This window comes from Ptychodera flava, chromosome 5 (assembly GCF_041260155.1).
Source record: "Ptychodera flava strain L36383 chromosome 5, AS_Pfla_20210202, whole genome shotgun sequence".
Classification (NCBI taxonomy): Eukaryota; Metazoa; Hemichordata; class Enteropneusta; family Ptychoderidae; genus Ptychodera; species Ptychodera flava.
The window spans coordinates 42,172,738-42,187,332 of NC_091932.1; the positions used below are offsets into that span (position 1 = coordinate 42,172,738).

Here is a 14,595-nt window from a genome sequence, read left to right on the forward strand (position 1 = left end):
AGAGTGTTGATAAGGTAATCAAGTTCAAGTTGTAGGCCTATATCAAGCGAGTTTGTGATGGTGTTACAAGGTCGAAGAGCATCTTGAATCTTAGAATAATATGACTCTTTAATTTTCCACCACTGTGGCCGTCTGTCAACCAAGGTAGCCTTTTTGCTGTCAATGCGTTCTTCAAACAAGGTTGATTGGAAAGGATATGTAAACTGATGGGAGTATGGTCAGACATATTATCCAGTTCAAAATTGGTCACCTTGCAGGTGAGTCCAGACAGTAAACTGTTGACATGCAGAAGGAATAATCCAATTGTGCCCTATCTCTTCCATTTACGTGAAGAAAGGTGTAATTGTCTGCAGGAGTTAAAGAGTGTAGATTCAGATCTAAGATGAATTTGCCAAATTTTTTGTCCCTGGAGTATGACGCCCTCATCGGCCAGTCTCGCTTTAGAAATATCAAGATGGCGGCGCTCTGTGTTTGGCGGTTGACATTTGTTTTCAATTCGTGATTCTTCCGCGTAATAATGCAAGATGATAAATAACGCACAAGAACGTTATTTTTAAACCATTTGTGCACATAATCTTCTCATTTCATAACACACACAGATCATAAACTGGTCAACATTGAAAAAAAGTAAATTTTTATACATTTATGGCACTATATTCGCGGACTCAGATAATAGATACATAACACGTAAACAAGTTTGGGGAAATACCTCAGTGCAGGGGGAATCCTGACGTACACGGATTTTGGCAAAAGAAGAGAATCCGAAGCAAAATGACGTCAGAGGTGGAAGAACATATATTGCGGAAATATGAAATAAAAACACGTCTTGGCAAAGGGGTAAGTATGGTATTTGTATATGCTTGAGTCTTTTTCCTACTGATCTGAGACTGAGCGGATTGAGAAATACAATAATATTTACAATATTGTATGATACCAATATACTACAATACTACAGCCAAGAAGAAACATCGTCACGTAACACTAAGGTCACAATAAATATTTGTAGTCCCTAGACCAGGCCGGCCTTGATTTAGGCCTTGGACCCAGCACCTATGCTTCCGGATCCACGTACACCGGGGTGCAATACCATACGCTCGCTTTATTCATGGTGGTTGAGTAAGGCTGGCATCAACCATGGAGCTATGGTAGCCCACGGTCCCTCCACTTTTGTGGAGGGACCGTGGGTAGCCCATGCATCAACAGTGACCACGGCACAATCATAGCTCTGCATGGCAGAGCTGTGTGTTACCGGCGTTATACGGCCTCCCACCACAATTTGTTGGTATGTGGTGGGAGGCCGTGTAATGCAGAGCGAAGCACAATCATTGCTTGGTTGTTGCTGCCATTTGCAGTCACGTTACATCTCCCTTGACTAATCACACCAGTTATTTAACGCCGCCTTGGCTTAGAGGGATACAATTCTCAACTTGGTAGAGGTACACTGAATTACAACTGGCTTGGCAATGGGTTCAACCTGTACAACATTACTTTTATTGATGTCACCATGGATGTACCAAAATAGACATCCATATAACACCATGGATGTACCAAAAGATGTCACTCAGACCCTACTTTGTGATTTTAGTCAGACCCCCTAGACCATTTAATTAAAGAGAAATTGGAGTTATTCTATGACATTAATATATTAATTATATTACATACATCGCTTTCTGGCAAAAAATGCAAAATATGTTACACGTAACTCTGCCCGAGACCCATTGTCCAATACTTTCATAGCGGGTGTATATTGGTAATATATGTACAATTTTGAGCAGTATAGGTTGTTGACAAAAATTAATGTGTATCTACAATTGATTGAGCATTGACTTGGAAATCCAAATTTTGCCTGTTTTTGTTTTGCTTTTTTGTTGCTTTTTTTTCATTCTAGACATCAGAATTCTCTCAAATTGACTTTAATAATAAGATGACACCTGGTACAGTAATGATGGGATCACCAGTCACCAGAAAGTTCTAACTGTTTCATGATGTTTCAAACACAGCAATGGATAACTTCAGAATACTGAATGTCCAATTGATATTCAATGAATGGCTTGTACAAACACAGGAAAAGAAGACTATAAAAGATCACATCTCATCGTACACAATTTTTTGTAAATTTAAATTGTTTGTTTAACTCACCGATGCTTTCATGTCAAACACACATTTACAAGTATCTCTTGCAGTGCACTTTTAGTCAAACTGTGCTACTGTCCTCACTTGACTCCAACCCTAACACCAATTTATTGTGGCATGTAAACTTAGCAGCCCATCAATACATTATTATTTCTATTACAGGCATATGGAATTGTTTGGAAAGCAATCGACAGAAAAACAGGAGAGTTAGTTGCTGTCAAGAAAGTATTTGATGCTTTCAGAAACAGGACAGATGCACAGGTAAAACTTTAATTCTTCTGATCATATTATTAAAAATGTTATTAATAAAATCTATGTGGTTATCCAAATTATCCTTGTAAGATTGTAAATATGTACTCTTATATAACGATTAAATACTACTCATAATGGATTAATACGTTTACTCGTGTTGATTGGAAATCTGTCAAAGAGTTCTACTGACATGGATGAGATGTTTGCACATTATTGTAGATGCAGTGTAATATTATACATCTACCATCGAGAACAATAGAATTTTGAGTGCGCTAAAAAAGCCGTACGGAACACATATGGTTTCAAGGCGCCCCATTCCCTGCAGCTGTATCTGCGCGTTCACTGTAGAACGGTTTCAAGGGACCCCTTGGACGAGTGCCAGAACAAGTCTCGCGCGTGCTCCGTACGTATGTATGTGTGTAGTGCACACACTCCAAAACTTGCAGAAGCGCGTCCGAGGTAGTGTTCCACACTGGCGTGATAAAATCGGAAGAGAAATTGTTGACATTGCATGAAAACGGTCACTACTCTGACATTTTGATGCCCCAATCAGGAATGTAAGATGTATAATAATAACTTGGACATTGGCGCCGCCCATCGCCCTCTGCTTTGCGTCGGGCGATATGCTGCGCCAATGTTCTTGTGCATCCTTTGCAGTATTTTCGTAATAACCCCATAATATTCGCTGTAGTCTATACTATGACATCTCTAAAATATGTGTATACATATTTTGGTATTTTCTAATATACATAGATTGATATTCAGTTAGATGGGTATTGAACAGATGACATAGATGACACAGATGACAATCAAACGTGAGAACAGCTTGAACTAATTTACTCTTGTAATTCTGAACTGTAAACTAATAGTATACAATTTATTTACTTTGGTACACATTTTGAGCATACGTACAAAATGCAAATTTGACAGACGTGAGTGGGAAATTTAAACTTGAGATTTGATGAGTTTTCCAAGTACCATTAATATGGCAGATATACCTGAAATGAAGCTCCATCAAGGAATTCTGAAATTTTTTGTGAATTCTTACACTTGATTCGATTGGCACTGATGTGTTCTGCTGCATTGCTGATTTACCTATTTTTATTATTTCAGAGAACATTTAGAGAAATTATGTTTCTTCAGGTAAGTATCCAATTAAATATTTTAACTGAAATTAGCAGCTAGAAATTGATTGTAGGCTTGTCAAAATTTCAGCATGCTTGTGAAAAAGGATTAGACCACTCCACCCCTATCCTGCTGTAAATACGGGTACATGTAGTTCCACCCTCCCTATAGAAACCAATAGGGATGTACCATGGTATAAAGTGAAAGGTTGGAGCATTTTGCTTCCTGAACTGTTCACCCCGATTCCCAGTAAACAGGTCCACACTCATCATTGATAACAATGAATTTGGGTCAAACCATGGTGGTGAAAGGGTTCATTTAATTGACCTGACAGTTTTGAACTGTTACTGCTTGAGAGAACAAAGAATAAAATTCTTACCAGGTACTGTACATGTAATCATGAACTACTAGAGTTAGTTACTTGTTGAAAGTATTTTTTTGTGATGTTAAGACAAGGATATCTCTAATTCTGGTGGGAGGAATTTTACTATCATGTGAGATGCACTGAATTATGTGAGATAAATCGAATTATGTGAAATAGACTGAATAATTCTTAAAACTACAAATGGCATTACTTATCACAGCCTTGTAATGTTCTCTTGTAGGAGTTTGGTGATCATCCAAACATTGTGAAATTACACAATGTAATCAAGGCAGAAAATGACAGGGATATATATTTAATATTTGAATTTATGGGTAAGTTGATACTGATTGTATGTAGAAATGTAACAAAATACTTAACCCTTTGAGTGCCAACGTCAACTTTTGCTGACTATTATAGACTATAACAAAGCCAGCAACTTTTTTTCAGATCTAGACAACTTTTTCATGATTTTTCACAAAATTTTTGTCAAAAATTGTAGTCATTGAAAGGTTACGACCATTTGGTCCCAAATCATCAAAAAATTACAGAAAAATTCATAACAATTGGTAAAATGTTACACTCAAATTTTGGTGGGAAAAATTACAGCACTCAAAGGGATAACACTGTCATACCGGTATACTCAAAAAGTTCACATCAAGATCAACAGTATATAGGTATCTTAATATATTCATTCTTTCTATTTTGCTCTATGTTGTCTAGATATTGACTTGCATGTCGTCATAAAGAAAGGTAATATTCTAGAAGATATTCAGAAGAGATATATAATGTATCAAGTTTTAAAAGCAATCAAGTACTTACACTCTGGCAATGTCATTCACAGAGATATGAAGGTCAGTGTATTGCAGTACTAGATGAAGTTATCATTTGAAATAAAATTTAAAGAAAAGTATCATAAATATTCAACATGGACGTGAAATAAATTCATTATTTTTTATGTGCTTTCAATGAGGAAGAACGTCCGGCAATACATTGTGTGTTCTTTTTCTGTGAGAAAGATATATCAATTATACTGATTCAAGGAATAGTTGATAAAGACAATTGACTGTTGAAAGTCCCTTGATCTATTTTGTTTGCAGTGTCATAACTGATTGTTTTGTTTTGTCATTGCATGATGAACTTTCAAGGCAAGGGTCTGAGGATTGAGTGCTAAAAATACATGAGATATATCAATTGTACAGATTCAAGTAACGTAGCAGTAATGTAAGCCTCCCAGCCCATAATTGACGAAAGCAAAATTTGCACTCCATAATTTACTCAGCTTCACCTCGTACATTATGGAATGCAAATTTTCTATAATGGGACTGAACGGGAAACATTATTGCTATTATGCCTGTGAATTTGTTGATGTGGGAAAGCATGTAGGGCCACAATGATGTTAATCGAGATACATTATCAGTAATAATCTGAGGGTATGACTTTACAAAATTCACTGGTACAAAGCTGTATTATAATAATTAATACAGATAATTGATTGTCAAAAGTCCCTTGGCTCTATTTTGTTTACAGTATTGTAACTGTTTCTTTTTATGTAAATGGTCAATTCTTGAATGATGGAGTCCCAAGGCAAAGGCCTCAGGAATAAGTGCTGAATGTGGAGCCATTTCTAGTAATATGAAGACATCAAGTTGGACAAGAAAGCATTAATTAAACTATGAAATTTTGATTAAATTGTGCGATTGATGTTACTTTCAAATCTGTAAAAATGTATTCTATGCATGTCTTTCAACAGCCGTCCAATATTCTACTCGATAAAGATTGTTTTGTAAAAGTTGCTGATTTTGGTTTAGCAAGATCATTACACCAGTTGGAAGACATGGATACATCTGCAAACCCAGAATTGACAGATTATGTTGCAACCAGGTGGTATAGATCACCAGAGATTCTGTTGGCTTCTAAAAGGTTTGTGATTCAAAAATTGAATAACAGATATCATAGTTCAGGTTGTGATATTGTCGTTGGTCATCAAAGTATAGGGAAGTAGAGTTTGTGAAGGTGAAATTAATTTTCATAGAGCCACAGTTCACTTAATAGCCAACTGTATGATGACATTTTACCATAGACACACTTCATGACTACCCAAGAATATCCCTCTGTGTTCAACTACAGTACATTGCTATAATCAACAGTATTAAAGTGTGGGTTGTTTAAATGAAAATGAAAAGTAGTGTGTGATGCAGCGCATAACAGCAAAACTTGATAAACTGGGTTGAAAACTTTTGCAATCAAATAAATTTAATGGATATCAAAGAGGGGAGACAATCTACAACCACTTACATGTAAGATGTAAGCTATTTTGGTCCTCTAATTTCCTGAACTTTTGATTTTGCATTTTACACAGAATTAGCACAAGCATTCAGATCTTGTGATATTGCACTCAACCTTATAGAATCTAAAATATGGGAGGCAGTCACTTACTGTATGACTGACAATGACAATATTACAAAAATAAGAAGGAAAAGTGTTAAGTCATGTATTATGATCCATCCACCACTCAGTCTCTGATGATTGAAGTTTATAATAACACCAGACTGGCATTCATCTGTCATTTGATCAGAGTTTGTTGCAGACCAAACCATTAATATGAGAGAATACAAGAAATATTTCCACATTTTCATACCATTCACAGAAATGTAAAATATTTACCCAAAACAATGATGTTGAGCCGTACACAAAGTATTTGGCCCTCATCATATTGAGTGATCATGGTAAAACACCGGAGATCAACAAGCAACACAGCTAATGTTTTGTAGTAATCTTGCTTTTTCTGTATTTTAACAATTAAAGTGAATTTTTTCACTATGTAGGTATACAAAGGGAGCTGATATGTGGAGTATTGGTTGCATTCTTGGTGAAATGCTTCTAGGAAGGCCTCTCTTTGCCGGCTCATCGTCGTTTAATCAAGTTGAAAAGATTCTGAGTGCTATACCAAAACCCAGTCATCAAGACATTCTTGCCATCCAGTCACAGTATGCACAAGCTGTAATTGATAAGAATGTTGTCAGGTATGTGACGTACAGCATACTATGCAGAGTCCTTCATACACAAGTGTTGCTATCTTTTAGAACCATCCTATGCTGAGTCCATCACATAGATAATGATTCTACCATATTGTGGTCACTTTCAAGTTTTTGTTCTACTCCCCAGAGCATGTTGAAACACCAACTATTTAGCTTGTCTACACAGTATCTCTACATGTAAAATGTTCTGTAATTGTTTCAATTTGAATTCTAGCCTGTACAAAAAAATCGTTGGTCAACAGTAACAACGCAATTTACATGTGTACAAGCCGAGTTGACAAGCTCAATACTGGAGATGTCCATATGTTTTAGGTGGTAGAACAAGAAACTGGTTGATATTAAAACCAAACACAGTGAAAAAATATAAAATGTTACAGTTACTGGCCCTTATACCCTCCTAGAGAATGTATAGAAACCCATTGTTTTAAAATTACACAGAGAAGTGATAACTTTGGACTAGAGCACTACAGTGAGCTGGTTACATGTGTAGTCTCACTCTGGTCAGATGTTCGCAGGAGAAAAACCCATTGTTTTAAAAGTGAAGTTAACATTTTCAATCAGCATATATGTAAAGCTACATGTTCTTTGCTGTTCCTAAATTACTAACCAAATTCAGTTTTGATTTTGTTGGTGAAAACTCTACTCCACGAGTATCAAAATGAGCTCCCATAAGTTGTAGACCAAGTACATATGGTAAAAGTTTGAGAATCTGAATATCTGTGCCCTTGGTGCATTCTGCCGTAGGAGTGATTAAAGTATATACAAATACCGGTACATGTAGGAGTGAGGTAGAACAGAAGGTGTTGATAGGCGTAAAGCAGTTGTCTTGTTCTCAAGACACAAAGAAAATGACAATTTGTCTGTGAAAAGAGAGGTCAAATAGTGTATGTGATTCACCTTCTTGTATCCCGCCAAGTTCATCTGTCGCCATCAGGTCAAGTTGGTGAAACCAGTGAGACATCACAGCTGTCTGTCAACGACATGTGTAAATATTGTCAACATGATTTTACTGACTCAATAAGATAAGGATGAAGCCAAAACAAGTTTCCCTGACATAGCTTAATTATGACTTCAGGCACAGACGTGATTTAGAAGACATGATTCCTACAGCGCCCTCAGATGCCATGGATCTTTTGAAGAGACTTCTACAGTTTAATCCTGACAAAAGAATATCTGTTGAAGAAGCTTTAAGACATCCCTATGTAGCAAGGTAAGGGTTTTTAGACAGCCCTATGTAGCAAGGTAAGGGTTTTTAGACATCCCTATGTACCAAGGTAAGGGTTTTTAGACATCCCTATGTAGTAAGGTAAGGGTTTTTAGACATGTAAGGTAGGGTTTTATAGATATCCTAGGTACATGTAGCAAGGTAAGGGTTTTTAGACATCCACAGGTAGCAAAAGCCGGGGCTAAATACATCATGATCTCTTTTTAGCAATGTGATAGCTGAAACACATTCGTTCAAAGGAAAGTTTAGGGCCGTGGATGGATAATGTATCGCAAATACAGGACTATGTGAGCCATACATGCAGACACTGAATTGTGAATCAGCTGTGATGACTTTATTCAATGAAAGTCAACATCAGTATTTCCTGCATTAAATGTATGTAGTAAGTTCATGCTTGTTTGAAATTCTGTAGTATTAATCAAGTTGATAATGAAATTTTTAGCAATTACATAGAGAATATCTAATTGTCATCATCATTGTCATCTTCACCAGTTACATCATCATCATTGTTACTACAATCATTACTATCACCATCATTATCATCATAATGTTTATATCTTGAACATTATTATCATTAGCTCCAACATTCCCCTTACATGTTCTACTATTGGACAATGTTTTTCACAGCTAGTAGAGTAACGGCATCTCCATTGTCACAATTACTGTAAAATCAGAATCATCAAGATTTCTTATACACAGCAGAATGAGTCTACTGACCACCAGAGTGCTCAAATACAGGACTTAAATTCAACCAATGATTTAAGTCTGAACTATGAAGCTAGTTATCCTGAAAGCTGAAATGAATCTCTCAAATTCTCTTTTTTTCAGGTTTTGTAATCCGTCCAAAGAGATCATTCTAGATTATGATGTTGTACCTCCGCTAGATGATGACATCTTGTTAACTGTCAATGAATACAGAGATAAACTTTATGAGGTCAGTAAAATCCTTTATGTGAAAATGCTGAAAGAAGAAGAAATACTTAGTAAACTGTTATCCAAATATCAACAGATAGAGACAGACAAACAGACAGACAGACACACACACACACACTCTTTATCAAAGTACGTCTCATATACATTTGTAGTTCCTCCAATGTAGACAATGACACTAATCCGCTTCCTGCCAGACATGTCACCCACCATTCTGAAAAAGCTGCTTTGGGCCAAAAATCTACTTTAACTGACTTGTACCATGTACAAAAATATAACATCTACGTGTATGTGCTCAGCTTGGCAGTTTGAGCTACCCTGAATATCCAACTATTTTACATGGTCTAGTATGCAATGGGATCAAATCAAGGAGTTGTGTAAAATAGTTTCATATCTGTCATTATTATACACCTACTGCCGTAACCTATGGAAGTTTGACCGTCCAATAACTTTCCGTATTTTGTATAGTACGCGTAGTTCCGAATACGGGAGACGCGCGACGCGAATTTTCAGGGGTTTGTAGCAATTTTATTTCAACAATCACGCGCGTTCCACTCTACCGCGTGTGCCGCATCCCTCAAAATTTACTGTAGAATTAGTTTATACGAACAATTAATTGAGGGAGGTGTATAATAATAGGGTTATACACAAAATACGGCCCTGTATGGACGAGGGCTCAGTGAGTGACGTATTGGACTCGCCTTCGGCTCGTCCAATACGTCACTCACTGAGCCCTCGTCCATACAGGGCCGTATTTTGTGATTAAAAACTATCTACTGTTGATTGACCAATCAGAGTGCTCAATTCAGGGTGTTTTATTTACTCATAAAGCCTTGGTCACCAAATTCCAGAAACGAATGACAGCGCCGTAGTAAAGTACTGTCCAATCAAAAGTGAACATGTCATATTCTGTAGACATCTGGTACGTTTTAATATTCAAATTTGGTAACACAGCGAAAACCAGCTGCAACACAAAATCTGCTGTGCCCAAGGGCATTTATATAATGTGCCCTAGGGCATTTATAGGATGTTCCATTACATTGGAAGGCTATTTCACAAATAAAAGTTTTAATTCATATCCTAAACATGTTACATTGACAAAGGGGACGGTTGACGTAAACACATTGAAAACGAAAATATATCAGTTAGGGGCGATAGTTTTTAAGTCGGATAAAACCCTCGTACTCGGGCTCTTCTGGTATATAAAGTCCAACCCTACGATAAAATGTCTCGGCCTGCGGCCTCAACATTTTATCGTTGGGTTGGACTTTATATACCAGAAGAGCCCTTGTACTTGGGCTTTATCCTATACATAACCCTATATTATGTATGGTAGTCATGATAACCGTATTTCAAATTTGGAGACAATGCTATGTGAAATAAACAGTTTAAGAAATGTGTGGCAATTGATGAGACAAATGAAAGGGACTTATTTACTTTTAATGGGAAATTTAGTCTATGAACTGCCACACATAATAAATTCATTGTCTTGAAAGTAAATGTGAGATATTTTGAGCTAGAGTTGAACTCTTAACTCGATCACTGATATATTATAGCTCATTAAAGAAAAGAAATCAAAAATAAGAAGACAAAAGAAAGAAGTGATTGAAAAACATCGACAGTTCCAAGAACAGCAACAGCAAGAAGAGGTAAAACAAAAATCACCAAGGAAACCAGAGACAAGGCAAGAGAGATCACCACGGTTACAAGCAGCAGATGCAGTGACAGTGTCAAATGATGGAGATGGGAAAGTGAAACAGAAACAGACAAGTGATGACGGAACACAACAAAACCAATTCTATGGTGAGAATTAATGGTATTCTTTGTGAACAGATGAAGAGACATAGACAAATCATGTTTCAATGAATTCTTTGGAATGAAAGTAGTGATGTGTGTCACAGTTGTAGTGAGACACGTATGCTGCTGTCAGCTATCACATATGTACCAGTAGATACATTGATAAACAGCTGAACTGAATGGCTACTTGTCTAACAGTAGCAGGTCAGACCACAGGTCAGACCACTTGTCAACATGAGTGACAAGATTTGCTATTTTGCAAAACTAAAAGTTACATGCAGTAGTATCTAAGTCAGTGAACACTTGTACATATGTTCCCATTTTATTATACACACATGCGTTGGATTGAGTACGAATTGTCAATTAATGTGTTGCTGCTAAAACACTGAAATATTGACAGTGTGGACAATTCCATGAGGGAGGTGCCCCAACCCACCCATCGGCTACAGCTCTGAGATTTCATTACGGTGTGCAGTGCATTCCCTGACAGACCAACAAAATACATGTAGTCTTACCCCTGAGACTAAAATTTGCTTCCTTTGTATGCGCTCATGGAATGAGTCATAGATGAAACACGAATCGCAGTCTTGTTTTGTCTGAAAATGTCCACAGGTGATACTGGCTTGATTTCTGTCAAATCATTTACTGGTATTTCACAAAATACAGGGTGTAGTTATGAATATTCACATCAACTTTGACTCTGCCAATCAGCTACAACTGTCTGTATCCAGCATCACTGCATCAGGCACAGGCATTGTAGAGTCTGGCTTCACATTGACATATTATTGGTATATTGATAGTTGTCAAAAGAGTGCTGATGCCACAAGTTTACTAAATTTTGAACACTTCTAGATTTATTTCTAGGTAACATGCATCATTTATCTGGAAATGCTTCCTTGCTGGTTGGTTTTTCTGTTCAACAGAGTACCGATACATAATGACTATTTCCTGCATTGTTATTCAGGTGTTGCGTTTGGTCGGACCACAAAGACGCCCCCTCCCCAAGTGAATCCTCAAGCCCAACCTCCAAGACACAAGAGTACATTTACAAGCAGTATGAGAGATGCCAGGACACAAATTACAAGAGATGTTGAGAAATCACCAGGACGACCACTCAGTGCAGTCAGAGCTGTAAGTATGGATCCTCAGTCTGTGTGTCTGTACATACCGGTACGTCTCTCAGCCTCGGTAGTCTGCACTCTTACTTTTATGAGATTTCTGAATTCTGTTAGTCTCCGCTAAGGAATTTCTTGAAATTCCAGTATTACTCATGTGTGTAAAATTTGTACATGCACAGTATTGTGTTACATGTACATGTATATTGGGAGATGCAGATTAGTTCAACACCCTGACGGATCAGAGAAGGCTTGATATTGTGTGCACTTTCAAAATGAAGGTGTGACTTGATAAAGGTTTGCTTGCACTTACCTAGGGTCAGAGTGCAAATGCTTAGGTGAATGGCACTACATTACTAGTATGTTTAACCCTTTCACCACCATGGTTTGTCCCTAATCCATTGTTTTCTATGGTAAAGTTGGACCTGTATACAGGGAACTAGGGTGAAAGGGTTAAGGTTTTGAAATCAGTCCCTGGGGTACATTCTGTTGTTTAGATTGCTTTGCCCAATCAATCTATAAGACTTATCGACAAAATTAAATGTTGTGTGCTCCCATACCAAACAATAATTTTTTTTCTCAGATAATATTTTCTCTCCTTTTCTTTGTGTGTAATTTTCCATGCAGACTCCAGAACCCCGCAAACCAGTGGCAGCTGAGCCAAGAACCTGCGTATCGTATGGTAGGAAGCAATTCCATGGAAGAGCTAACATGGAGACGGCAGGCACACCGACAGTAAAAGCTACAATGGGAAGTTATACTCAGTCACATGGCACCATCACTGCTACAGCCTTAGCTAACATCAAAAAAATGTGACATTATCATATACAGTGCTGTTTTTGTTGTGGAAATGACAGTTCTATGATAACATATCATGTACCCATACAACTGCAGGCATGCTGATTTTAATATATAAATAGTCAGTATCGTGTTTGACCACAATGATCAAAGGATCATATACGGTACTGATTTTCTTGTCGTGGATTCTGGAAGGAGGGCGCCCTTCGGAACGGAAAAAACTGAGATCCAGGATCCATTCATTGCGAAGAACAAGCTGCATGAATATCTGATGGAACAGTTGAAATTTTGTACTTTGACCTTTGACCTTTGACACTAGGTATATTTCATATCATTTAGTTAGTTGTACTGTAAGTGCTAGATTCAGTCCAGAAATTTAGCTACAATGATTTTACTTATTCAGACATTAGATTATTTGTACCAAACTAGAGTGTTTTTACCAATTACATGAAGATCTACTAGAGATGCATAAGACATCAGTCAAAGGTTGTGAGGACCTGTGTTGTCATTGAAATTAGGTCACAGAGTTAATTATCAGTATTTTATCCATGGTAAGGCGTAATTGGTGGCAACTTTTTGTCAGAGGAGAGCCACACGTTCACTATTTTCAAAGCAATATTTAAAAATTTGTCATCAGTTGTTGCAGCTTGGAAAGTGGTCTTGACTGTAGATATAGTCCCATCCTGTTGAAGAATTTGTACCGTCCTGAATTTATAATATAGTAACCTTCAAATCAAATACATATATTCAATATAACAATATTAAATTCCTTGTCCAAGGGAGATACTAGAACTGCAAATACTGTTTCCAGTGTATGGTATTATTTGCTTGTATGCTGTATATATTTGAAAATTGACAAATTCTACAGATGCTGGTATACTGTATATGTTACTGGTCAGATACTAGCCAAGCAGCAACTAAGTTGATAACACTTCCATTGTTGTAATTATTTTGTTCAACCAGTTTGTAGTGAAAAGAAGGGACCTCTTTGTACCAAAATTATTTAGTTTTGTATGCTGATACACAAGCCTCACAAGAGGTACGGGGAGCAAAGAGCGCCCTCTAGCGACAGATCCCCCAGTCTGTACATGTATTGTAGTAGTTCTAAATTTGACAAACTCAATTGAAATTGATAATATGCTATAAATAAATGCCCTGTACATTTTTCACCCAAAGAGACATTATAATTTGTTATCACATGTTAAAACTCACACTTGATTGGTTATCTGCAGCCTATACTTAATTTAAATGTTTGCTCATTTATTGTCCAGTAAGAGACCTGATGTAAAATCAAGTGTTGATATGATACGCAGATATATGCCACCATGAATAAACATCTTAAGAAATATCCACTGCTGGACTTTCATCTTCCTTTTGTTGTCTTACCATGCACATACCTTGTATACATTATCAGATTTGGTCATGTATGGTAATTGTCCATGTTCCCAGTCTAAGGCCTGTGGTTTCCGTTTAGAACTAAAACTGTAAATGTCAGTTTTTATTGACTTCCTGATATGAGGTGTTGGCTATTATTACAGCTATGTGAAGGAAATCTAAATCTGTGATTAAACATATTGAAAGTTTTTGTTTTCAAACCAAATAATTCATTCGAGTCAGATCTTCATGAAGTGTCGCATTGAAAAACTTAGAATTATGTTCCAGAGAGCCCTAGAAATTAGTCTCTGGAATTATGATCTTGCTCATATCGTTTTAAAATTCTTTATTTACAGTTGTTTACTTGTGAATTATTCCAGATTTCTGACAATATATTAACCCTGTGTGCTAGTATTGGTGTAACCCCACTGTCTTCAATAGAGT

General features: G+C 36.9%; 1 protein-coding gene across 1 annotated transcript; it reads left to right on the plus strand.

Moving 5' to 3' along the window:
- The first annotated feature begins 669 nt into the window (after positions 1-669).
- Positions 670-14,131, plus strand: LOC139133989 (extracellular signal-regulated kinase 2-like). Its single transcript, XM_070700818.1, has 12 exons — positions 670-837; positions 2,296-2,394; positions 3,499-3,528; positions 4,116-4,206; positions 4,595-4,725; positions 5,625-5,794; positions 6,700-6,897; positions 7,988-8,122; positions 8,966-9,071; positions 10,624-10,870; positions 11,829-11,995; positions 12,607-14,131. The coding sequence occupies exons 1-12, from the start codon at positions 772-774 to the stop codon at positions 12,793-12,795; spliced, it is 1,629 nt and encodes a 542-aa protein (XP_070556919.1). The 5' UTR covers positions 670-771; the 3' UTR covers positions 12,796-14,131.
- The last annotated feature ends 464 nt before the right edge of the window (positions 14,132-14,595 follow it).